This window comes from Scleropages formosus, chromosome 5 (genome assembly GCF_900964775.1).
Source record: "Scleropages formosus chromosome 5, fSclFor1.1, whole genome shotgun sequence".
In the NCBI taxonomy this organism is placed as follows: Eukaryota; Metazoa; Chordata; class Actinopteri; order Osteoglossiformes; family Osteoglossidae; genus Scleropages; species Scleropages formosus.
The window spans coordinates 29,586,074-29,611,887 of record NC_041810.1 but is presented as its reverse complement, the minus strand read 5'-3'; the positions used below and the strand labels follow the sequence as shown (position 1 = coordinate 29,611,887).

Below are 25,814 nucleotides of genomic sequence, written 5' to 3'. Positions count from 1 at the left end.
GTGACCCTGCTTGGAACTAGCAGCTTCAGCCAGTGTGTGTGGATTTAGATATGACTCATTCAGTCCAAGGGAAATACAAAGGTAATTGTGGCAAGAAATATAATGTAAATGTATGGAGTAGTGGAGAGAAGGCTGTAGGAGGTACGTTTTCAGACTTTTCTTAAATGCTGAGAAACATTAAGGAGTCCTGAGTTAGGGATGGAGAACATTCCACCACATTAGAGCCAGAACTAAGAATCTTTTGATATTGGAACTCATGCATGGGATCATCAGGTGGCCAGAAGTGAACGAGCATGGCAGCTTGGTTGGGGTGTACCGAGTACCCAGGTCCTGTAACTATCAGGTAGCAGATCCACTCATGGTCTTTAAAGCCATAAGCAGAGTCTTAAACTTTACGAGACACAACAGGTAGCCAGTGGAGAGAGATGAGTAGGGGGGAAACATAGCAACACTTTGTTTGGTCCGACAAAAGTTGTGCAGCAGCATTCTGTATCATTTGGTGAGGACTGATGGATGAGGCTGAAAGGTCAGAAAGAAGGGGGTTACAATAGGCCAGTCAAAAAATCACCATGGCCTGGACCAGAAGCTGCATAGAGGTTTTTTGTGAGATAAGAGAAGATTCTACAGAGGCTATGGAGGATGTATCTGCAGGACTAGGTTATGGCATCAGTGTGCTGAGAAAAGCAGAGATGTGAGTGAATTGATACCCCTATGCCTGTTAACAGATGAACCAGGTGAAATGAAAGAGCTGTCCAGTTTGACAGAGTTCTCGACAGGCGGACATACCAGGTGGGAGGTGAAGTATCTCAGTTTTGGAGAGGATGAATTGTTGGTAGTGATCAGTTGTTCAAGAAGAGATGTCTGAGAGCCAAACTGCAATCCCTAAGGGTACATCTGTAGTTGCTGGGTGTCGTTAGCATACCAGTGAAAGCAGAATTTGTGAGATGTAATGACAGGACCAAGGAAAGAAGTGTAGATGGAAAATAGTAAAGGGCCCGGTGCTGAGCTTTGGGGAACACCAGTTGACAGAGGCTGAGGAAAAGAGCTACACCAGACAGTCTGGTCAGATCTACCTAAGAGGTAGGACTCAAACCTTCTCAGCCCCGTTACTTTCGAGGCTAAGCTGTCCAAGAAAGCAAAGTAGAAATTATTGGTTGACAGTGTCAACTGCTACAAGCCAACTGAGGAGAATGAGGATCGAGAAAAGAGAGGCTACTTTAGCCGACTGGAGAGTATCATATATTGCAGTTTTGGTGGAATGGCCAGCTTTGAATTCAGAATGTTAGGTATGAAGGATTTTGCATGTTGCACAGAATACACACACACACACACACACACACACACACACACACACACACACACACACACACACACATTTTCTGAACCGCTTGTCCCATACGGGGTCGCGGGGAACCGGAGCCTACCCGGCAACACAGGGCGTAAGGCCGGAGGGAGAGGGGACACACCCAGGACGGGGCGCCACTCCGCCGCAAGGCACCCCAAGCGGGACTCGAACCCCAGGCCCACCGGAGAGCGGGACCCGGTCCAACCCACTGCGCCACCACGCCCCCTGCAGGGAATACAGATAACTCCATATAGGCCCCATATTGCAAAGTTTTTGACCGAAGAGAGAGAAGAGAGACTGATCTGTAAATCTGGAGTGAGCCGTGGTAGAGTGAAGGTTTCTTTAACAGTGCTGAGAAGAGGGCAGTTTTGAAGGCGGATCGGAAGCAACCAAAGGAAAGTGAGGAGTTAATGATGTAGAGATGAAAGAAATAAGTTGCAGGGAGATAGCCAGCAGGAGAAGTGAAGGGATGGGATCAAGAGAGGAGGTGGTGGGTCTGTGTGAGAGCGGGAGGTCACGGATTCTGATAGAAGTTGAAATGCAGAGAATGACGCTTTGCTGGGAGAGCCAACATGGTTAGGGTAGGTGGAAGCTGAGATTTTGTTGGTGATGGAATTGACTTTGTCTCGGAAGAACAAGGCAAACTTGTCAGCAGCGAGGGAGAGAAGGGAGGAGGAAAAAGCGGTGACGGGTTTGTGTCGATTGTTGACTGTTGACATTATTTTGTTGGAAGAAGGTAGTTCTTGCTGAAGAAACTGCAGCATGAGAGGATGCAGGATACCAAAAAAAACCAAGGTCACTGACCCAAACATTACATCAGTAGGTGCAGGAAAATGTAAGTGCAATGTCTCTGGTAAAGTGCTATAACATTTAAGGATATTTCAAAGCAGCAAAGGCATTTAAAAATACTTGGCTAAACATTTCATTTTTATTTATGTTATTTCTTGAGGCACAAGGCAGAAAAAGAGGCCCGATTACGATTCTTTAGACAGCGAGCACTGTCTCAATGTACTGAGATGCCTTCAAGTGATCTAGATGCAGCGAGTAATGTTTGTTGATTGATAGTATCACAGATTGATATTATCCTCAACAAGTGGAAGTGGATCCTAAGACATGTTAGGAGATTAAAGACAGTCAGACCGCATGATACATGTCTATTACTTTACTTCATGCAGATAGCTGGGTCGCACAGCAAGTAGTGTTGCTCTCTCACAACACCTAGGTGGTGCAAGAGAATGTGGGTTTGCTACCCGCTCAGTCTGTGTGGAGTTTACATGTTCTCCCTGTGTCTGTGTGGGTTTTCTCCCACAGTCTAAAGACATGCTGTTCAGGTTCACCCACAGTGTGTGAGTGACAGAGAGAGTGTGTGTGTTCCACTGATGTATGGATGAGTGACCACTTGTAAGTAGTGCATCTAGCAGTGTACATTACCTTGATGAATAAGGTGTGAGGGCTGATAACACTACATAGAGTTCATTGGAAGTCACTTTGGAGAAAAGCATCTGCTAAATGTGGACAATGTGCTCCAAGTTGTTAAAATTCTTATATTTTGAGAAATTAATTAAAATTTGAAAAACAAAAAATATGCAGGTGAAAACTGTCACTGCAAGTCAACTTAAAATCAATGCTTTTCAGTCTTAGGCTGGCCACAATTTTAATTTTCTTTTCTGTTCTCTGACTATATCCTTTTCCAGCTTTTTATTCCGTTCCACTGTAGTAAAAAAGTGGGGAAAAAGTACCAGACCGGACAAATCAAACTGGATAAACCAATGAAATTTCCTTCCTAAGTCTTTTTTTACAACATATTGTATTTCTGTACGGAGGTGTGGTGGCGCAGTGGGTTGGACCACAGTCCTGCTTTCCGGTGGGTCTGGGGTTCGAGTCCTGTTGGGGGTGCCTTGCGACGGACTGGCGTCCCGTCCTGGGTGTGTCCCCTCCCCTTCCGGCCTTACGCCCTGTGTTACCGGGTAGGCTCCGGTTCCCCGTGACCCCGTATGGGACAAGCGGTTCTGAAAATGTGTGTGTGTGTGTGTGTGTATTTCTGTTAAAGTCCATCTGTACACATATGAAGTCCACTTGAAAATTTGCTGGTGAATGATGTACTATATACCATGTACTTTTCCCCCAAAAGTCCAGCGTCACAAAGGATAACCAACCAACTGAGAGATCGTAATTGAAATCTGTAGAAAAAACACCACAACATCCAACTATGAGTAAAATTCCCCTTTGTTTCTGTCCTCATTGAAAAAGCAAGAAGCAGAACTGCAAACAAATTTGGCAGATGTAACTCCTCAACACTTTTGCTGATTTTACTTTTTCAGTAGTGCTTTTGGAATATCATTGTAAAGATATTTCATACATTTCACTATGGGAATTGCAATACTTATTTGTATTCAATTTTACTGGGCCAGTAAAGGAACAGGCTTAACCTCTGAATTACCTATAATAAAATACTATGTAATTATGAATTCCCATATATTATGAATTCCTTATAGTTTCGTATCATACTACAAAAAAAAATTAACTGACACATATGAGTTTTCTTCCTTGCTGACCAACCTGACCAAAGACAAATCCTGAGATGAGTCCTCCAGTATTTTGCAGTAATATACTGTATATACATTGTATAGCACATCCACATAACTGACATCCAAATTGAAATTTGTTTTATCAGACTGTGCAGCTTATGGTGTTAAATACAACACAATGGTATATTTGTCCAATTTAACTTGTTCCAGCAAGCAAACAGAACTAGCTCCAAGCAGATATACATGTATAACAGCCTGATGTTACACTCAGCCTGAGGGTTCCATGATAAAATCAACTCTGTTGTCATACCCTTGAGTTTACCTTGGTATTTACCTTTAACTGCTCCAGTAAAAATACGCTGCTCTATAAATGGGTCAACTCTACATGGCTTAGTGTACAAAAATAACGCTGCAAGATGTCTTGGAAAAAAGCATGAGATAAGTATAATTTGCTCAGTCTTTTGTTCAGCAGTAATAATGCTTATAATAATACACACACACACATTTTCAGAACCGCTCGTCCCATACGGGGTCACGGGGAACCGGAGCCTACCCGGCAACACAGGGCGTAAGGCCGGAGGGGAAGGGGACACACCCAGGACGGGACGCCAGTCCGTCGCAAGGCACCCCAAGCGGGACTCGAACCCCAGACCCACCGGACAGCAGGACCGTGGTCCAACCCACTGCGCCACCGCACCCCTGCTTATAATAATAATGAACATTATTTTACACACACACACACACTGTCAGAACCGCTTGTCCCATATGGAGTCGCGGGGAGCCGGAGCCTAACCCGGCAACACAGGGCGCAAGGTTGGAGGGGGAGGGGACACACCCAGGATGGGACACCAGTCCATCACAAGGCACCCCAAGCAGGACTTGAACCCCTGACCCACTGGAGAGCAGGACCCACTCCAACCCACTGCGCTACCCCGCCCCCCTGAACATTATTATAATTACTTTTATTATTGTTGTTGTTCCCGTGACAATTTACTAGCTGACTTGTTTCACAATTGATCGTGTATCTTACTAAAGGTAAAAGTGAAAAATACATCTGGTGGCATAAGAAAGAAATAAAATTAAAGAGAAAATCTACCCCTGTAACGTCTGAAGTGCATAGAACATGGAAGCAAAATCTGACAATCAAGTTATCAAGTTAAGAAGTGCTTACAATTTGGATAAAGAAACAAACAAAAGTACCCTCCAAAGACAGTAGAATACAGTTTCAGCTTATCACCTCACCATCAGACACATAAGCTTACATAAGTAAGAAAAACTTTTAACAAATGTGTACCAGCATAAACAGCTGAACAATTTTTATTGAATAAAATGCGGGTGATAATCTTACTCAAGCATTTTTCTACAGGTGGGATTTGAACCCAGGGCCTTGTGTAAGGCAGTACCCTTAACCACTACACCACCTGCTGCCCCTAAAGAACTTGCTGTAGGTCTCTGCAGATGATGTAATTTTCCCCATGTACTGTAATGAAAGTGGTGTACCTGCAAAACCGGGATTCACTTACGGTCTCTTAGCGGATGTCGAGAGCAGCTGGAGCAGATTCTCCATTTATTCCAATGACATTTCATTCTCCAAACACAAATGAAACTGATGGCTGAGAGATGTGAACACCAGGTGACATTGACAATACCACTGTGATTATGACAACCAGCAGTGAATAAGATATATGTACCTAGTGAGATCCATTATTTTTGCTTTCATATGACCTGTCATAGTCATTTTTCATTCAAAAGACTACCAGGAAAGAAGAAACAAAAGTGTAGTACTCATATTGACACAATGAAAGCCAACACGGATAAGTGGTAAAGATCTGGGTCGTATTTCAGCAGATTACATAAAAACCAGTGGTAGCCACAGCAGTCTCCCGTAAAGCCTGCTCTTTATTTAAGTAGATTTCTTAGTGGGACGTGCCACTACTGAGCACAGAGTAAACATTAAATGAGCTGCTGAGCAAGGTTTATGTAAATATTTTTAATTGAAATTAAACAAATTTAGAAAAAGAAAACTAAACAAGCATTAAACATGAGAAAATAATGCCTCATTGATTAGTTAAAAAAAAGAATAACATATATGATCATATGGATGTAGCAAGGGCTACATGCATTAAGAGGCAACATTCAGCAGCGAGAAGCTCTACAATATTATTTTATATTCCATGTAACCATGTCTTTAAACCTGTCCACAGCACTTACACTGAGATAAAAACAAAGGTTAACTACCACTCTCCTCCATGGGTGTCAGGCTTAAACTGGCCTGACAGTCCTTATTTCGAAAAAAAAAAAATGGTGTTACATGCTCAAACATTCAGAAGTTGGAAAATAAACCTTTTCATGACACATCTTTTGTCTTATGACTCACTGCCAGTGTAATGACCACTGCTGCCAGGCATAGCAACATGGTACAAAAGTTTCTGCCCTTGAAACAAAAAGACAGGAGACGACTTAACAAGGAGATCAAATTGTGTAGAAGCTTGAGAACAGAAAACACTGGTGTTTCCAGACTGATCCGCTGGCTTACCAGATATCAAAAAGATCAGTCTTTAAACCTACAAGAGAGGCTCTAAAGTTGTTTTTTGAAAGGTCAGAAGAACTCTAAAGTATTCTTTAGAAACTCCTTAATTCTAGACATCACTGTTTGTGTTCTAGTAAATGCACAAGATACATTCATAATTTAGTTCAATCACATTTTTATTCTAGTGTATTTTAAGCGAGGGAGGACGACCCTGGAAAAGAGTGGTATATTAGAGCTATAGAACCTTAGAGTTGTTGGTTCAAGGCCCAGGAGGAATCCCGCTCTACAATCTTTTTGTGGTGCTAGAAATTCTCCAGAACTGGAGAAATGCATGGGCTAACCAACCATAAAAATTTCAAAAGTTACAATAAAACCATCTTTGAAAAACCAGAAACCGACATGTTATACGCAAAGTCTTTGGGTCCTGAAGACCACGTTCACGTATTGGAAAAGCGTGCAGTGCAGCAGTTAATGGATTTGAGAGAAAAAGATAGAAAGCTCACATATCTGGTGAGAAAAGCAGTGCGTGAAACAGTCATGTTTAATGACATCATGCATCCAAAATGTCCTCTGTGATTACATCTATACAACGAAATAGGTCAAAGGAAACTGATAAATATTGGGGCTAACCACCCTCTACAGTTATTTCGAGGATGAAAGAAATCAGATGAAGTTTTGCACAATATAGTGCGTTTATGTATTTATGCATCTTGGAAGCATAAACAAAAACATTGGTTTAATGAAACACTGCAAAGGATTTCCCAAGTAAGGCTCACAGAAATGATTCCGATGCAGGACTGTTGCATTGGGCATGCGATCTCGATTTAGACTTCGTCACAAGGCATTAATCCATTACACACTGCTCTGCTTTTGAATAGACAAGCAGTTGCACAATCCTCTCCTCTGAAGGTCTGCCAAGATTGGCTAATTATTTCAGTGAAGTAGCACACTGTGACCGGCGTAATGCTGAACATGAAGTGATTTAGACAGTTTCCTGGAGAGCTCTCATAACGATTTTGTTTGAGTAAAATGGAGGGAAAAAAAGACTTCGATCCATTTAGCACCCTAAAGCACAACTTTCAGTAACCTCTCGATTTGGGGTCACATTTTCAAATTTAAGGTACAAAGTGAACGTTTTAATGAGCAAATCACATTTTGTAAACCTGGCCACAGCTGCACTTATGAAGACTACAACATCCCACACAATTTCTATATATATCTTGAATTTTATACACACACACACACACACACACACAATACTGCTTTGTGTGAACTCAATAGGGATGGTCATTTTTCTTGTACAAAATATTTAAAAAAAAAAAACAGAAAAAAAATGAATAAATGATTATGATTTACACCACTGATCCCACTTACCTACTTTGTTTGACCAAGTTCATTTATTTTTACATCTGCACTACTTGTGTTTCTACTATACATATGATTTCCTCTAAAGCAACATATGGAATTGGTCATTACACACCTATTATGTCACATGAGAAAACCTAATTCTCAGTAAATGACAATTTCGTGGTAAAACTATGGGAAGCAAGGGGTTCACATACTTCCAAGCAGCATATTATATACAAATAGAATAATTTTAAGCAAGTCTTTTTTTTCTACATTTAATTGATAAATTGTAGTCAGTGTTAGCATTCAGGTGGCCAGGTTTCTTATTTGTACTGAAATTTGCAGCCAGATACCCAGCTGCGCCAGTTACACAAGAGGAGCTCTTTGCCTGCCCTCAGCCGTAACCTCCTAGTGGGCAGCTCGCCTGCCTTTGCATCTGTCTCCATTTAGTCCCACATCAAGCACTTGATATACACATCACTTTGTTCAATATCCAGTTTGGCAGTCAACTCACTTGACACACCCAGAGAAGGCAAACGGATTAGATAAATGTGCCAGACGGTCCAAGGCAAAGGGAGAAAAAGACTGAGAGCGATTACAAAACTAGAGTGAGAAGCACCATGGCCAGACAGCGGACACGTCCCACACATTCACACCTGTATTTGCTGAGCTCTAATGCATGCAGCAGGTGTCTTAGGGTTTAAAGCTGCCCCTCGCTCTCAAAGAGCTTGGGTTAAAATCTCCTGTTCTGCTAGTATCCCTGAGCAAAGAACTTGTGATGAATTGGTACCACAAAAATTACCCTGCCTGATAAATGGTTGTCATTTCAAATAGCTTAACATTGTCAGTTACTTTGGAGTAAACACAACACACACACAATCAGAAACCACTTGTCCTGAGCGGGGGTCGCGGCAAGCCGGAGCCCAATCCAGCAACGCAGAGCACAAGGGACACACCCAGGACGGGACGCCAGTCCATCGCAAGGCATCCCAGGCAGAATTCGAACACTAGACCCACCAGAGACTAGGCCCTGGCCAAACCTGCTGCACCACCGCACCCCCCACCTTGGAGTAAAGTGCCTGTTAAATATATTAATGTAAATATAAAGCAAAGTATTTGTTTCTCAGCATGTGAATTTTGAGTTATTTAGGAAGTAAACGGGTTCATGGAAAAATGAACCACGCAAAATGATTAAACAAATGAACCTATGCTATTAAGGCACCCTGCTGAGTGGGGAAGGGGGGATCAGAACCTAATACTCAAGCAGACATCACTGGCAATTCTTCCAAATAATTTGCCCTAATTTGTCATAATTCCAGAAAGAGGATTTTCAAAATATGGTGCAATTTATAAAAAAAAAAAACATTTTAAGGAAAATGCTTACATAAATTGGTTAATTACAATAATTAGATACAACAAAATTGACAAAGAGGAAATGCTGAAGAATTCTAAATAAATGCTGGAGAATACTGCAGTTTGTGTAATTCACAATTGATAGTTTTGCCAGTGGTTTAAAGCGGTCAACAAAAAGCACAGTGCAAAATGTTTGACTTGTTTGATGCAGTGAAACAGCAAATGGTGCCACACAGGTCCTGGACTGTGGTTTTGGATCTGGGTTTGAATCTCATGCTACATGTGTAGAGGTAGCTGATAGCATAGTGGTTAGAACTGCAGCCTTCAGACCTGAAGGTCATAGGGTCAAATCTCCCTCTGGCTGTAGTACCCTTGAGCAAGGTACTTACTCTAAATTGCTCTGGTAAAAGTTACCCAGCTGTACAAATAGGTAAATAACTGTAGGTACATTAATGCTGTCAGTCACTTTTGAGAAATGCGTCAGCTAAATGAGTAAATGGAACATATCTGGGTTTATTTACGCAGTCCAAAGAAGGTGATGGTACACCACTTACGTATCTTCCCATACTTTGAAAACCACAGGAGTTGCTGCCAAGAATCAACTTGAACTCCATGGCATTTACCCTAATGTTTAATAACATTTCACACACACACTTTCTGAACCGCTTGTCCCATATGGGGTCGCAGGGAGCCGGAGCCTACCCGGCAACACAGGGCATAAGGCCGGAGGGGGAGGGGACACACCCAGAACGGAACGCCAGTTCATCACAAGGCACCCCAAGCAGGACTCGAACCCCAGACCCACTGGAGAGCAGGACCTGGTCCACTTCGCCACCACGCCCCCTCACCTAATAACATTCCAATACCATGATAACTATATCTTGACAATTCTTTGGATGTAAGTTCTTTGTTTCTAATTTATTATCAGCACTTAATAAAGTGTATATGCCAAGAGCTATAAGCCATATCAGTTGTTGCTTTCACCCTATTGTGAAACCGAGTCAGCAGTCTGATTTACAGTACCATTATAGGGAAATAAATCATGCTGAAATGTCTTTGTGCTCCATTACCTGGGTGGGATGCCTTCTGGTAGAACAGATGAGCAAATATAACTGTTCACACGGGTATGGTTACAGTATGTGTATTGCAATGGATTTAATGAGATATTAGTTGTGCGAACATGGCCCTCTTTAATGACGGCTCAGTGGTTGGCACCATCAACCTTGTAGCTTGAAGGATTGTGGATAAAAATGTGGTCTTGGCTCCATCTGTGCAGAGCTGACAGTTTCCTTCAGGTGTCTGGCTTCCTCTTACTGTCCAAAAACATGCCATTCAGGTTGGCTGGCATCTGCAAATCAGTCCCATTAGTGTGCAAACAGACATATTTATTAGTGGTCAGCGATTATCCTCATGACCTGTTCCCTACCGTATGGTTTCAGGAGCAGGCTCTTGATGAATATATTTATTTACATTTACTTTTTCGACTTGAGCTGCCAAACACTGAAGTGCTAACTGCCGTGTACAGGGTTTGTTACACATTTATTTCAGGTTTTGTATTCAAACTCGTCATAAAGTTCTTGTGACATGCTAAGGGGTGACAGGTTCAGGGAGCGACCATGTGGGGAGCAGCGATGGGTGGATTTGTGTCTTGTTTTATACTTTTTCCCATAAAAAGCAAATACAGCAAACATAAAATAAAACAACAATGGAGCCAATAATTCAACCACAAACAGTATTTAAAAAATGTACAGAATGTCAGCACAAGAGTCTATGCAAGATGTGTGTGTGTGTGTGTGTGTGTTTTAATCTCTCTCCCCACCTTTCAGGGTCCACATTTATAAAGTCTTTTACTGTATAACTGGCTGCACTTGGAGCTCACTGTCCTGTTAATAAGCTGTTTTCAGGTGTATCATCAAGTCTCAGCAATTGAATAAAACCTTACAAACCAACCAAATAATTGTGTGCATTACAGTGTATGATATCCAGATGATGAACAAATTCAAAATAACAAAAAAGCTGATTCCACAGGAATCCATTGACTAAATTCAACAAAAGGATTAATTAAAACATTTTTTTGAGCTGTGCTAAAATAATTTGTAAAAATCATGAAGTATTCGAAGCATGTGAATAAAAACAAAATGATCTGCTCAGTGTGAAAATAGTACTTGTTCTGTAAATGTACTATGAAATGTACAGTATTGATTTGATTTGTAACGTATCTTAAAGGTGTGCATGAAATAGAGCATTAAATACAAAATGAATTCTTGTGGATGTTCCTGTTTCTGTGTTTTGCTGTCTGGCTATATCATTGTCGGGACAATTGTACAATCTCAGGACCAGTATGTTCATCAAGCTATTTCTTCTGCAAAGATTCTGCAAAAACAATGTACCTCCTTAGTTTACAGAAACTGCTTAAGTTATCACTTATTCTATACATCTTCCATGACCATCAGTGCTGCCAAGATGTAAACAACTGTGACGAGATCTTTCTGACTATCAAGAAAATAAACACCAATATGAGGGTGTGAAATAAATAAACTGCAAATCTGTAATGCACAGGACCCCCAACTCTGTCTATGCCCATAACTGAGACAGATTAACCTCATCAGCACACGGACTCAACGCCCCTCTTCTGCATACACAAACACTCGCTGTGATGTAAATGTGAAAATGACCTTACCTTGCCCACGTACAAAGGGTCATTGCCAGTATACTCCTCCAGGACAAAGAACTGGTTCCATACCCAGCTTCGCTTCAGCCTTCGCAGGAAACCAGTGGCAGCCCCTGGCCCCTGCAGCCGTAGAGGTCGGGGCAGAGGTCCCGAACTGGGACTCAAAGCCACACACCCTGTGTCCCATGGGTAACAAAGGTGCAGAAAAAGCAGACCCACCACGCCGGAGGCCTTCGGCCCACACAGCGTCATCTGGGCCCTGACCAAAAAATTAACCAGCACAAAAAAATAAAATACAGTTCACAGATGTGCTCTCCCCTTTTATTGGTTGATCCTTTGTTTCTGAATTCTAGTAAAGGCTAACTGAGAAGGGGGCGGATTCCTTTCACTTTGGGACTGGAGGGGTGATCACTGTACAAAGAAGCCTCTGCTTAAAGAAGAGACGGAAATGCAGCATACGATTTGTCCGGTAGAGGCAGGACCGCCAGCCCCTGTGAAAATAAAGAAAAAGAAGAAAAAAAATCACCATGAGGGAAATGAGCTTTGTGGGTTTTTGCAACTACTGTCAAACGTAGAAAGACTCATAATGGGATTTATTGAGTGAATTAGAATGATAGAGTTTATATGCCTTAAATGAGCAAGGCAAAAGTATTGCAAGTTCAGGTCCAAGTAAACGATTAAAATGATGCTCAATATACACTCATTTACTGTCCGTAACTACTTGTCCAAGCCATGGGCGTGCTGATCCAGACCCTATCCCAGAAACACAGAGCACAAGGCACATTTCACCCCGAGATGGGATTCCATTGCACAACAGGATAATGCACAAGGTATAAGGAAAAATAATCTATAATAAATCTGTGTTAACCTAACACAGTCCTCGGCTGTGAGACCAGGGCTCCTGCAACATGGCATAGGTTTCTGTTGACTACAACCCAGCTAGAACTGTAACCGTTTCCACAGTTGCGGTTCTTTTAATTAAAAGCAGAATGTGTTCTGAAGGGTAGATTACATTGAAATGCATGGCAAACAATTTTGTGACATCTCACATATAAAACTAGCACATTTCCAAAGGTTTTGATTTGTGAGGAATAAATTATCACTGTATCAAGGCCTTGGAATTTTTTCCAAGGAGTCATATTTTCATAATTATAAATGTTCGGTTTCCGGCTGGATGTGTGAAGCACAGAACAAACATTTTTGCACAAAAGCTACAAAGCTGTAGCACATTATTTCAATTACAGTTGGGATTTTTATTTAAAAAAAAAAAGAAGAACTATATCCACATTAGCAAGAAACATGCAGGTACTGTCTTTCCCCTACACACCCCACACAACCGGTCCAGTTTTTCATTTCCTTCCCCATGTAAAACAAAGCCAACCAACACATACTTCCCTATGGAATTTTCTACCTCTTCCAACATAGTGCATACCATCTGCTGTTAACGGGCTTAAAAAAATTTAATAATGCTTAAAGTGTCAAAATATGATAGATAGAAAGAAGTTTGCATCTATAAGGGCCTTTTTCTAGAAATTTCCTCTTATTGTCTTTATATGTATAGGATCTCTTGGTTACATTTAATGTATTGTGTTTTAAATAAAAGTTGTGTATTTAAACCAGAAACATTAGCGCAACTGTGGATCTGAGACAAGCAGATTGTTTGAATCGACAGCTGATAGCTTGGTGGTTCGAGCTGCTGCCTGTAGACCTGAAAATTACTGGTTTAAATCTCACCTACTTCTCTAGGACCCTTGAGTAAGGTACTTAACCTAAATTTCTCCAGTGAAATTACCCAGCTATATAAATGGGTAAATAATTGTAAATAGCTTAATGTTCTTAGTTGCTTTGGAGAAAAGCGTCTGCTAAATCAATAAATTTAATTGGTCAGTCACAGAGACGAGCAAAAAAAATATGGACAAGAGTGATCCCTCTTTGAAACTGTTTGGCACGTTTATGTAATTGATATCCCACATTGTACGGGAGGCAACCACCAGAAAAGGACCCAACGTGGCTGTGTACAATGAGGCACCACTTCATTATTTGAACCGGATCCAGCTGAGTGCTACTGACAATTTTGCACATGCAAAGGTCCGGCAGCCTGGAAAACATGGACAATTCAGCGCTTTGCTAGGATTTTGCCTCTTGCCAGCTCAGGGGGGTATGGTGAAAAACAGGGTGCTTAAAAGTGCCTTTATCTGAGAGGTCAAGCAATCAGAGAGATTTTACTCCCACAGTGTTACAGTTCATTTCTAGTAAATAATCCATGCTGCTGATAACAAATTATTCTGGGTAAATGTCAAACTGGTTCTGCTGGCAGAAATTCTTCAATATCAGTGTTTTAGTTGCAGAATAAATTCATATTCTTCAAACGAGCAAGAAGCATTTCAAACGATTTGTGGAAAAAGTAATTTCACATATAGACTTTTGCAGAGTCCCGAATGTGTTGCAAATGAGTGCAATACTCAGTAACCTTCTGTTTTTCCCTATGGCCAATACAATCATGACTAAAAGCCAAACTACCAACTTCCAGAGAGTATCTCTTTAAATAAATAACTGTCCATTCAAGAATATCTTTGTTCAAGAGCAAGATTCCCACCAAAGGACAAACCAAAGGAGAGGGTCACTGCTACATCTAGGAAGGTCAACAAGATAACACATTTTTTTTTCCATATATTTATTTTTTCACCTTCTTGAGAAACTTTAAAAAAAAAAAAAATTCTGCGGGTGGGCAGGGAACGTATAAATCCGACAGTCGTAGGTGCGGAGTATTATTTCATCGGGGAGGAAGCGCAGTAAAGTGGAGTCTTGCTGGGGGTCAGAGAGCTTCGGAGGCCGTGGTGAATGCTGTCAGGTCAGCAAGGATGTACACAAGGTCATGCTGGACTAGCTTCTGCAACAGGGATTAATATGTGTTTTCACCGTACACAACCTAGGGCACTACTAAAGGGATCAAATTCGAACCGCTGAGTCGGAGCACAGCCCAGAGGCTCACAAATGCATAATGCATCCATGCTAAAATAAAACACCTTCTAATAAAATAAAGAAATGCAACAAAGAAGGCTATACAGCTATAGTGTGAGAGCAAAAAAACTGATAAATGAAACATTATGGCCCGCTTCTTTATTTTAATCCAAGCAAGTGAGAGCGCAGACTACGTTCGCCGGGCAATGACCCCACTGAAGAGCAGCAGCGGCGGCGGCACGTTCTCACGCCTTTCCCATCCGTGCTTTTTAACTAACAAAGGTTCCCATAGCAAAATCCTCCTAAGGGTTTTCCTGAGCTGACAACTGGAGGAAATCTCTTAGATGTTTCCATGGGCCACTTCAGGCAAATACTTAGCGATAACAAAAAGAGAAGTGCAAAGAAAATTAAAAAAAAAAAAAACACTATTTACCGTGGTATCCCGGAGGTCCTCCTGAAGGAATTTTCAAAAAACACCTCCCCCCTTCCTGGGGTCCCGGCAACACTGCTGCGGGACACAGGCCTAATTCTAACTTTAATTGTAAGGGACAACTCCAAAGCACATATTCACTTTTCTCCCTTTTCCATAGTCACCAGCGCAAAGACTACAACTGTGTGGCGATGCTTTCTTACCACAACCTTTACCTATAAGGAGATGAAAGAAGAGAAGGTCAGGTGATGGTTAAGGTCACCCATTTATAATCTGAATGCTGTCAGTTTGCATCTCTGAAGGAGGTCTGACAGAAATGCTTAATTACTGCAGAAAAAGCATCCAGCTTTATCAATTATTAAAATTGCCCATCATCCCTTACATGCACTTTTATTTTATTATTCATTTACCTGATGCTTTTCTCTACATTTACTAATTCAGTTGATGCTTTTTTCCCAAGGTGACTTACAATATTCATCTACGTACAATTTTTTTACCCATTTATATACCTGGGTAATTTTACTGGAGTAATTTAAAGTGCGTGCCTTTCTCAAGGGTATTACAGCTAGAGGTGAGACTTAAACCTGGAACCCCTGGGTCCAAAAACAACTGTTCCAACAATTACACTACCAGCTCTCCCTAAGGCAACTAAGAACATTAAACTACTTACACTGATTTATCCATTCATACAGGCGGGTAATTTTGTACTGGAGCAATTCAGGGTAAGTATTTTGACAAAGGGTACTGCAGCCCTGTAGGGTGGGATTACACAATTCTTATAGAAGTATAAGTAGTAATAAAAACACATCAAAAGTAATGATGAGAATGATGATGACAAGGAGGGGGAAATAATAATAATAATAATAGTGGATAACAAAGTAAGAAAAAACAATATTGTCTAATAAAAAAGGCCAGTAACTGTGTGGTTCCTTCAAAAAACGTCTTTGAAACGAAAGGTTTTCGTTTATAATGAGCCCCACTCTGTGAGCATGGAGAACATCACAGTGTGAGGGCGAACCCTTGTCTCCCATTCCCCCATCACAGACGTGGCACTCGGAGAAATGTCTTATCTAAGCTCTTTAATCTCATTCGCGAGGCTCGCTTTACAGCAGGATTACGGGCGCTTAGTAACAAATAACTGCTTTTCTTTATTTCTCATTATTTATTTCTTTAAAGCATTCTCCCTGCAGCACGGTCAGTGTGTTTCACAGCAGCTCATAGCAAGGTAGACTAAGGAGTCAAAATCTAAAAGAGATTTTCATATCTTACACTCCCAAATGCCAGAAATAGCCTTGACTCCCCCCCCCCCCCCGGCCCCCCAGCCGTCTGCTTTATTCAAGCCTGATAGGAGACGTCGCGCCTTTATCTAGGTGTAGCGAGAAAACTTAAGAGAGCAATTAGACTTTTGTCACAAGCCAAAAAAGACATCTCACCATGAGGCGAGGTTAGGGAGGGGAATGTCTAGTGTGTGCGAGTGTGTCCCCGTGCGTCTCTTTAACCATACTTTTACATCATTCGTCCGGCTGTCCCCTTCAACTGACTCATGCTGCGTCGTTCACTTTTTACCGTACGTAAGCGACGTGCTGGACTCCGGATCCGAGAGCTGTCGCACAATAAAAAAGAAACGTGAAATGAGGCCAGATCTTCTCGGTTAGGAATCAGTTCTTCTTTGGGCCTTCCCTTACCCTTGTCTGTTACGATTTCAGTCCCGCGGAAAAGAGACCATAACACGACTCCCACTTTACGTCATGTACCGTGAATGACTCCTTCGCTGCCGCTACATGGGTGCATGTACTCCAGCAATACCTTCGGAACGATTGGTGACTGTATTGGGAAAATTATAATAACTTCAAGGTATGTTTCTACAGCTTCCCTCAGTTAAACACAAAATGCACAAGATCATTTTTCCATAATAACAGGATCAGGACACGGAGCACATTCTACCCAGTAACGGCACATAAAATGCACTATGAAATATTACCTGCCAATAAAAATGTTTAGAAGCTCATATTAACTTTCATATATTCATCTAACCCTGATAAAGTAATGCTTATATGAATAAACATACTATATGTGATGTCACAAGCAGAATTTACATACAATACACACAACGGCCAAATTATCGAGGACACTGTGCTGCTGTAATAAAGAATACAACGCATATGCGCTCAACACCAATGATTTTATCAAGCCCATAATTTAATTTTAGTTATGCTCATGAAAATGCGGAATTGCCATGTCACGATTAAGAAACATGACCCCTGGACAGCATTAAAAAGCACTTCAAAATGTTGACTGCTGTGCGCCAAAAAATTACAATTCTAGTCTCTTCCACCACTAACTGCGTGAATAATGCGAGGGCACATTTTTCTGGATTTATTGGCTCGTCATGAAAAGAGCAAAGCGTAGCACTTGGTTCTAGTTACGTATTTATTTCCTTTTACTACCGTTGTGCAAGACTGCCACGAAAGTCAAGTTGGGTCAAACAAATGAATTAATATAAAAGCATTTAGTAGGTTTCACACTGACATTTCTCCATGAATTCTCCTTCTAGAGCCTAAACATGTGATCTGCATCTTTTTATGAACCTAACAATAAATGTAAATAAATAAATGTAAATATAAATGTAATAATGAAATATCGTGACTTTATTCCTAGCGCTGTAATTCTCTGAGTATCTGTGTATCGTTCCATCCTGGTATAACATCTGTACATTCCACGTAGTGATTTTTTAAAAAAAATTGTATTATTTGTTTTATTTATTATTCTTTATTTTTATTTTAATGCTGAGAACAGAGCGCTTCCTCAGGAACTAAGCTGCCTGTGGAGTTTCACCCTGATTCTTTGTCAAGTTAGGGTGTAAGCTGTCATCCTCTCGCCGATCCCTGGTTTTTCTCGTTGTTTCTGTAGCAGTTTTTCAGTTTTTATGGCATCAGGATGTTAGTCTAGTCAGAAGCCCTACCCTCCTCCTTTCTCAGCAAGGTCTTGCAGCAGACCATTGCAGAGTACTAAAATAATATAAAAAACGATGCCTTGCAGCTGCTCACCTCTTCATACTTTATTCCTGGATCCTTAAGGATGCAGCAGCAGGGCTCTTTCACAACTTGAACAACACCCTCCAGTGTGACTTCCTTAGTATATGTCTTCCATAGTGTACAAGAATTCTTGAGCTGACATTGTACTGTAGACATGGTTGATAATATTTCCTAGCTAATATTTGTCTTTTTTTTTCTTTAAAAAAAAGAGTGTGAATGTTTTCTGGATATGCCGGAAGCAAAGGAAACAAACTGGATGTGATTTCTAGTAAAATTTTTATATTCAGCATTGCAGTGATTGTCTAAGGTCCAACATGTGGCCCCAGGACTATACATAGCCTGCTACTTCACAAAATGTGCCCAATGCTTCCAGGAAAGGCTCTTGTTCACCATGACCCTGCTCAAGATAAGCGGGAATTGAAACTGGATGGATCGACATATGGATTGGAGAGGCAGGCACAAGTGAATCTGGAAGAGATTTGTTTTGACACCCCTCATGAACACCGAGAAGGATTCACCAGTTCTGAGTGACAGAGGGACATCATTACACCACATCGGAGCCAGAACTTAGAACCTTTGGGCTTTTGATTTTGGACCTCTTGCAACCACCAAGCAGGAGAAGTTCCTGGAAAAAAAAAAACACTGTACAGGTTACCCAGTGCATGGAATACATGTCATCATGTGCATGTGCTTATCCTCAGCCTCGGTTAGTTCTCACAGTCCCCTCACTAATCACCACTCTGTCTTTTGAACCTAGATCCATCCTTTCGAAAGGCTCAGGCACTTCAGCTTGTGTTTCATGACGGAAGTTTTCCAACTGTTACATCAACGCTTGAAAGTAAAAAACCATATTTAAATTCTATTCTCAGTCAAGGCTTTCTTACACATAACTTTTATTTTATATTTAAATTGTGTTTCAAGTGCCTTATCCCCTGTGCTGTTTCATCACCAGACAGACTGAGGTCACTGCTTTTTTTATGGAGGAGAACTGATAACGAATTTATGGAAATAAGGAATGAATGGATGGAATATAATAGAATAGGGCATATCAATGGCTCGGTGCTCTGTGTGACAACAAAACGGCCCAGGGCAGCATGACGAAGGCTCATTAGCCTGCGGTGCCACCTGACAAGGCCTCATCAGGAGGGTGCCGGGGTTCACGCCCCGTTACCGGATAGCGACCCCCTTCTCCTAACCCCCCCCATCGAACAGCAGATCCTGAATCTGGCAGCCCATCAGTGCCGCACCAGGTGGGCGACTTGAACACGGCCTTCTGCGCCATCAAGCTGGAGAGGGCAGGGCCTTCACTTTCGAAGGGAAACAGAGAAGAAACTGATATCACTGTTGGTTGCCCCAACACTTGGAAAAGACATGGAAGCTGTGCATTGTGATGTGCATCTCATTTTCATTTAAAAGATGAGGCATCTGCAACGCACCCCAGAGAAAAAGGAATTCAGCGAAGGGCAGCACTTATTAATGCACCTGAGGAAGGACTCGTTCAACATGCTTTTTTAAATGCCTTTTTGTGTCATTTTCATTGTTTAAACTACATCCATCCATCCAGTTTCTATAACCGCTTGTCCCGAGCAGGACTACTACAATACATACAATATTGTAGTGCCTATACTGTAAATGCTATAGAGGTATTACAGAATACAATTTTCATAACATGCTCCTTTCCTCAATAACATTTGTAATTCACAATTATACACATGTTCAAAACAAGTCTTTTCGTGCATGGACATAATACTTCAAAGCTGAAAAAAGTTGTACATCTGATGTACTGTCATCAGACTAATTAAACACTTTCATCACAGCCAGAAGCAGGAATGCACTAGCAATAACAGTCCCTTATTTTTTATTGTTTCTCCTATTAATTGACTTAAAATGGAGCACCAATCTTTTGTCATTATGTGTCCCAAGAGTGTAACAAAGTTGATAAGACACAGTGCTACTTGAAAGTATGTGAACCCTGTAGGTATGGTCATTATTCTTGTGTAAAATCTTAAAATTAACTGATAAAAATCAATAAATTACTATGATGTACACCCCTGGTTATACTTACCTACTTGGTTTAACCAATACAACTTGGGCTTCACTTATTTTTACACCTGCACTACTTGCGTGTTTCTACTACACACAATTTCCACTAAAGTTACAAGTGGAATTGCTCATTACACAAATATTATGTCACATGAGAAACACCGATTCTCATGTAATAACTATTTTGTGGTAAAACTAAGGAACACAGGGGTTTCAGATACTTTCAAGCAGAACTGTATATATCTAGCTGATATCATTGCTTTATGATATGAAGAGTGTCATTTTACAAATTATTATTATTATTATTATTATTATTATTATTATTTTGTTATTGTTGTTGATGATGATGTCAGAAGTATAATTTTCCTTAATGCTTTTGTAAACATATTTATAAAATATAGTATGAGAGGCAACGGGCTTGACAGGTCCGACAACTTTCGTCGGACTGTGGCCAATAAAAACAATCCATTTACTGTACATGACTGTACTTCGCTCCACTGCGCCACCTGCTGTTCACACTCAGCGCTGCACTTGGACACTTGGATCGCGAAAGAGCGCCATAAGGAGACAGCAGCACCGCACCGAGCACAAATCACAGTAAAAATAAACCCCGACTTCGCACGTACATGTCAAGATGAATCCGTTCATCAAATTTAGCCGCAGGTATTTTAGCCTCGACATTTTTATATGATTATATATTGCAAGAAGTCCAGGGGTCACGTTTAAATGCTTATTAGTGGGATAAATAAAGAACAAGAGCAGTGACAGCATTTCTGCACAAAGTTTACGGCAAAGCTTAGCAAAGAAAATAGACATAAGAACACAACACTTGCAAAAATGCAAATATGAAGCCCTCCAAAAATGTTTAAATGCCTTCATTTCTTTTAGTCCGAAAGTTTAATCGGAAAGTTATCCACATTACACGACAGCATTTTTTACAGTTTGCTATAGTACGTCATGTATTTTACCTTGTCTATATATAAGTGTATCTATCCTGCCTTACTGGCACCTTTACGGTCCGTCTACTTGATATTGATATGACGACCCCTCATAAACTGTCACAAATGGTCTTATCTATTGGCTTGACACCGATTAATCTCATTAAATAGACATATCAACAATTGTTCTTTATATTGGACAAAACATCAGATATTGTATTAAATCGCGGGGAGGATGAATATAAATCACAGGTGCACCAATCATGTACTGTAATCATATACGGATATCATAAACTGGAATTAATTTCTTTCACGGATCAATATCTGATGATGATGCCCGCAATGTAACCGTTGCCCTAATCGAAACCCAGTGATATTATTTCTTCACTTCCAGATACGACTCTTTTTATGTCACATAATCATGTGGGCAACAATGCGCACCAAGCAGGACACCACCTGAAACATGGTAAAGAAACATGGTAAAGATCGCGAACGGCTTCCAAGACAAAAATGAGGGGGGTCGGGGGGGGTAGAATTTAAGAATGCGAGAAACATGGTGTACTGACCCCAGCACGCAGCAAAGCAGGGTAAAGAGCTCCTCGATCCTCAGAATTTCCCAGAATACTAATAGAAGGACGGGACGCCTGGTCCCCCGGACGGAGCGTCGCGCGCCACAGCCGCGGCCACGAGCGGAGCCCACAGTGAGTGACTAGTAGTGGCGTCGGACAGCACCAAACTCGGGCAAATCTCCCGAGACCCCCAGCAAATATCCTCTCCTCCTTCCAACACCTGAGTGCACTTGAATATCATGTAAATATCAGGTTACTGTACTTCAAAAAACCTGTGTGCCGCGGTGTCGTGTTTTCCGCTACACACACAGTGACACACACTGTCTTCAGACGTCCCGTACCCCCAACCACCAACTTTTTTTCCCGCCCGGTGTTACACACACACACACACACACACACACACACATAGACATACACACTGCGTGTGTGTATCCGCTGTAAAAGTGTGTTTACCTGTATTACGTGGAGCTCCGCAGCGCTCCTCTCTCCCGCCTCAGAATGACGAGACGCGCCGCGGCGAAGCAGTCCGCCGGAGCGCGCGCATCCCCGCACACACAGCAGCAGCAATGACAATATTTAAAATTAAATAAATTAATAAATAATAATAATGATGACGACGATAGCGGTGGGGATAAAGTCCGCCGAGTGAAGCTTTTAAAAGTTAGGAGGCTTCAGTTCATACGGAGTCGTCGCACAAAGCGGAGCGTGCCGGCCGCCCTCTCGCCGCGCAGCGCCGCGCGCATTCCCCGGCGCGCGCGGGTCTCGGACCCGTTCCAGACATGCGCTGCTGCTGCTGCTGCTGATGCTGCTGTCGCTGCCTTTAGTGACGCTCAGAAGTGACAGCTGCGGACGGATGATCTTGTCGGCAGGAACTCGGCACAATGACACACTTGATATCCAAATTAAATATATATATATATATATATATATAGCCTATATTTGCATATATAGTATATAGATGTATATAATATATAAGTAGGAGCTGAAGGCTGCTGCGAGCACAATGCGCAGAGGCGCGTTCATGTGATGTCCCGTCATAAAGCGCGCGCGGGACTGAGAGTGAGAATAAAAATGCCTGTAAAAGTGATGTAAGGTGACACACTGATCTCTCCCCCCTGGAGCCAAGGATGAACAACTTGTTCTTCTTCTGAAATAAACCGCATTAAACATCACACAACAAACACAGAAAAGGCTCATATGCTATGTGTGTTGTATGTACAACTTTTTAAGTATGTATCTTACGCGCATTTAAATAAGACTCTAAATACTTATCTTGCAAAATACTTAGAATCAGAATCAGAACGAGCTTTACTGCCAAGTATGTTCACACATACAAGGAATTTGTCTTGGTGACAGAAACTTCCACAGCACAGACAGAATGACAGTTGCAAGACACAGATGAGAATTTTATAGACAGATATTCGGTATTTTAATAATTAAGAATGCGTAAAAGAAGAAACTGGACATACTGGTTCTTCATTGTAGACCCTGTGCAGGGTCACAGCAAACCGGAGCCCAACCTGGCAGCACAGGACACAAGGGGACACACCCAGGACGGAATGCCAGCCCATCACAATGCACCCCAAGCGGGACTCGAACCCCAAACCAACCAGAGAGCAGGAGCCCACCAAGCCCATGGCACTATTGCACCACTGTGTCCCCTGTACTTAGGTACATGGATCTTATTTAAATGTACTTAAGATGCATAGGTAAAAATCATACATGAAACACACAGCTTATAGGATCAAAATTCCAGATCCAGGGTCACTTTTCTCTCTCGACATCATGGAACACAGAAATCCTAACTGCTTGGAAAAGTGAACTTTAAAAAGTGGTTTCAGGTATAATTAACATACATAAAGGGTTTACCTCCAACTATTGATTATATATATATATATAAAATACACACAGACTGATACAACCACGTGTCCCAAGCAGGATCATGGTGAGCCGGCGCCTAACCCTCCAACACAGGGTGCAAGGCTGAAGGGGGAGAGCCCACACTCTAGAGGGGACACCAGTCTGCCACAGGGCACCCCAAGCAGGACTCGAACCCCAGACCCACCACACAGCAGCCATGGCTGTAAAGGCACTTTAGAGTGACCAGTTCAGACCTGTGAATTGGTGTGGAGTGTGGGAGGAAACCAGAGACCCAGCTACTAACTTTGGTTTAGCTGACCTTTAGCTCAAGGTTGACCTGAAAACCCTAATTGTACAATGCTGTCATGGCAACGATTTGACCAATGTTGATATGGCAGCAGTTTTTCTGATGAAGGTGAGTTCAGAATGTAATCTAATACATTAGCAGGACTGTTTCCATAAGACAGTAAAAAGTTTAATGCAACTCCTGAGCCAAGTCACTGAGCAGTTTTGTAGAAAATGTCTACATCAGTTAAATCACAAGCAACTGCTGAGATGTGCAGAGTCCCCAGTGTCAATAGCAGGGTCATTTACAAGTGACAAATGAGGATTAAGCTTTGAAGTCAACAGCGGGGTCAGGTTTAGGGGCATGGCCAGGGTCAGGTCAGGTCAGGGTTAGGGTTAGATTGTTAGTGTAATGGACACTGCATATATGGTAACACCACCACACAGAAAATGCTCCAGGGCCAAACTCAGTCCTCAGGGTTCAGACCTTTAAACCCATTTTCTTTGTCAACACTGGTGCCGAAAAGGGCTCTCCTGCTCAAATTTTTTTGTTTTATTCCTCACTGAACTGCATGAGTGAATTTAAAAAAAAAAAAAAAAAGAAGTGACCCAAACACACTCAAAGAGCAGCCCTTGTCTATCAGACCAAAGAATACAAAAAATACATTTTTAAAAATCAAGACAGAGAGAGAGAGAGTGAAAACGGTTCAGTGGCAAGAGTTATTTAATTGGAAACTGCCATCGGAGTTTTGCCGCTCTGCTCGACTTCATCAATCACAGGGAAACACAGAGTTCCAGTTCGGTGTTTTGTACTGTACCTTCTCCTAATTCAGCATCCTACATGTGTCTGATCACAGCCTCCTTATTTAGCTGTACTGCTTTTCATTCTCCTTTAGCTGCACGGAGCATAAAATTGTCCAGATGAGGTGACGCAATCGCTTGTGAAACTCTTTTTCACGAGACTTCTAGCATTGACGACACTTTTAATATTCATTCATTCATTCATTGTCAGTAACTGCTGATCTAGGTCAGGATTGCAGTGCCCGAGGGTGGACACACTCCGTCGAAAGGGCAGTCACACACACGCTCAGTCAATAAAACATACTCACACAATGGGCAATTTAAAGTGACCAAGATATCTGGAAAAAAAAAAACGTCTTTGAACTGTGGGAGGAAACCAGAGCACCCAGAGGAATTAACCAGCAGCATGGGGAGAACATGAAAACATGCCACATCCGAAAGGCACCATTGCTACCTGTTGTGCTGTAAATAACATTTTTAATATTTTGGATGTTTTAACATTTACTCAAGTGGATATTTTACTGGGGCCAATGACTTTGTATTTGTCCTTGTCCATATTCTATGGAGAAGCATTCCAAAAGAATTTCATGATACTTGCACACAATACTTGTACCTATGACAATAAACTTGAAACTTAAACTTAAACTTTAATTATCATGTTCAATGAAAAATACAGCAGGACTTTTTCAGAGGCTTCTAGTGTTTTTTGTCTCATTTGACTATTTGTGTTACATGTTGAGTAGCTATGACTTTTTGAAGACACAAACATGTTCTAGTTTATATACATTTTTAACTGCGTTTGTTTGGCAATTTATGAAAATATAGTATACTAATATACTGTACATCAGCTAAAAAACTACTGCAGTATGAAGTTACGTTGATTCAAAATGATTTTTTATTTTCTCAAGGATGAGCAATGTCTGCAGTTTATATATACAGTTTTAACTCCTATAAAAATATACTTACATATATTTTCGATACTTAAGGTCTTTTGTGCAATAATTAGATATGATTATTCAGAATAATCAAATAAACACAAAACAAGTAAAAGATCAGAGATTGCTAGGTATTATTACTTTCTCGCCATTGAAAATCCCCAACAATAAAACCAAAGAATT

General features: G+C 41.3%; 1 protein-coding gene across 2 annotated transcripts in view; it reads right to left on the bottom strand.

Moving 5' to 3' along the window:
* The window catches only part of LOC108942200 (cadherin-7-like), a 74,820-nt gene extending 52,510 nt beyond the window's left edge, over positions 1–22,310 (bottom strand). The window contains exons 1-2 of one of the 2 annotated variants that reach the window (XM_018765347.2): positions 22,204–22,310; positions 11,784–12,265 (exon numbers count right to left, since the gene is read on the bottom strand). In XM_018765347.2, coding sequence (XP_018620863.1) covers positions 11,784–12,026 — 243 coding nt within the window. In that variant the 5' untranslated portion in view covers positions 12,027–12,265; positions 22,204–22,310. Of the gene's footprint in view, positions 1–11,783; positions 12,266–21,747; positions 21,791–22,203 lie in introns of those variants that run through there. The other variant, XM_018765348.2, reaches the window with a different exon arrangement.
* Between the last annotated feature and the right edge of the window lie 3,504 nt (positions 22,311–25,814).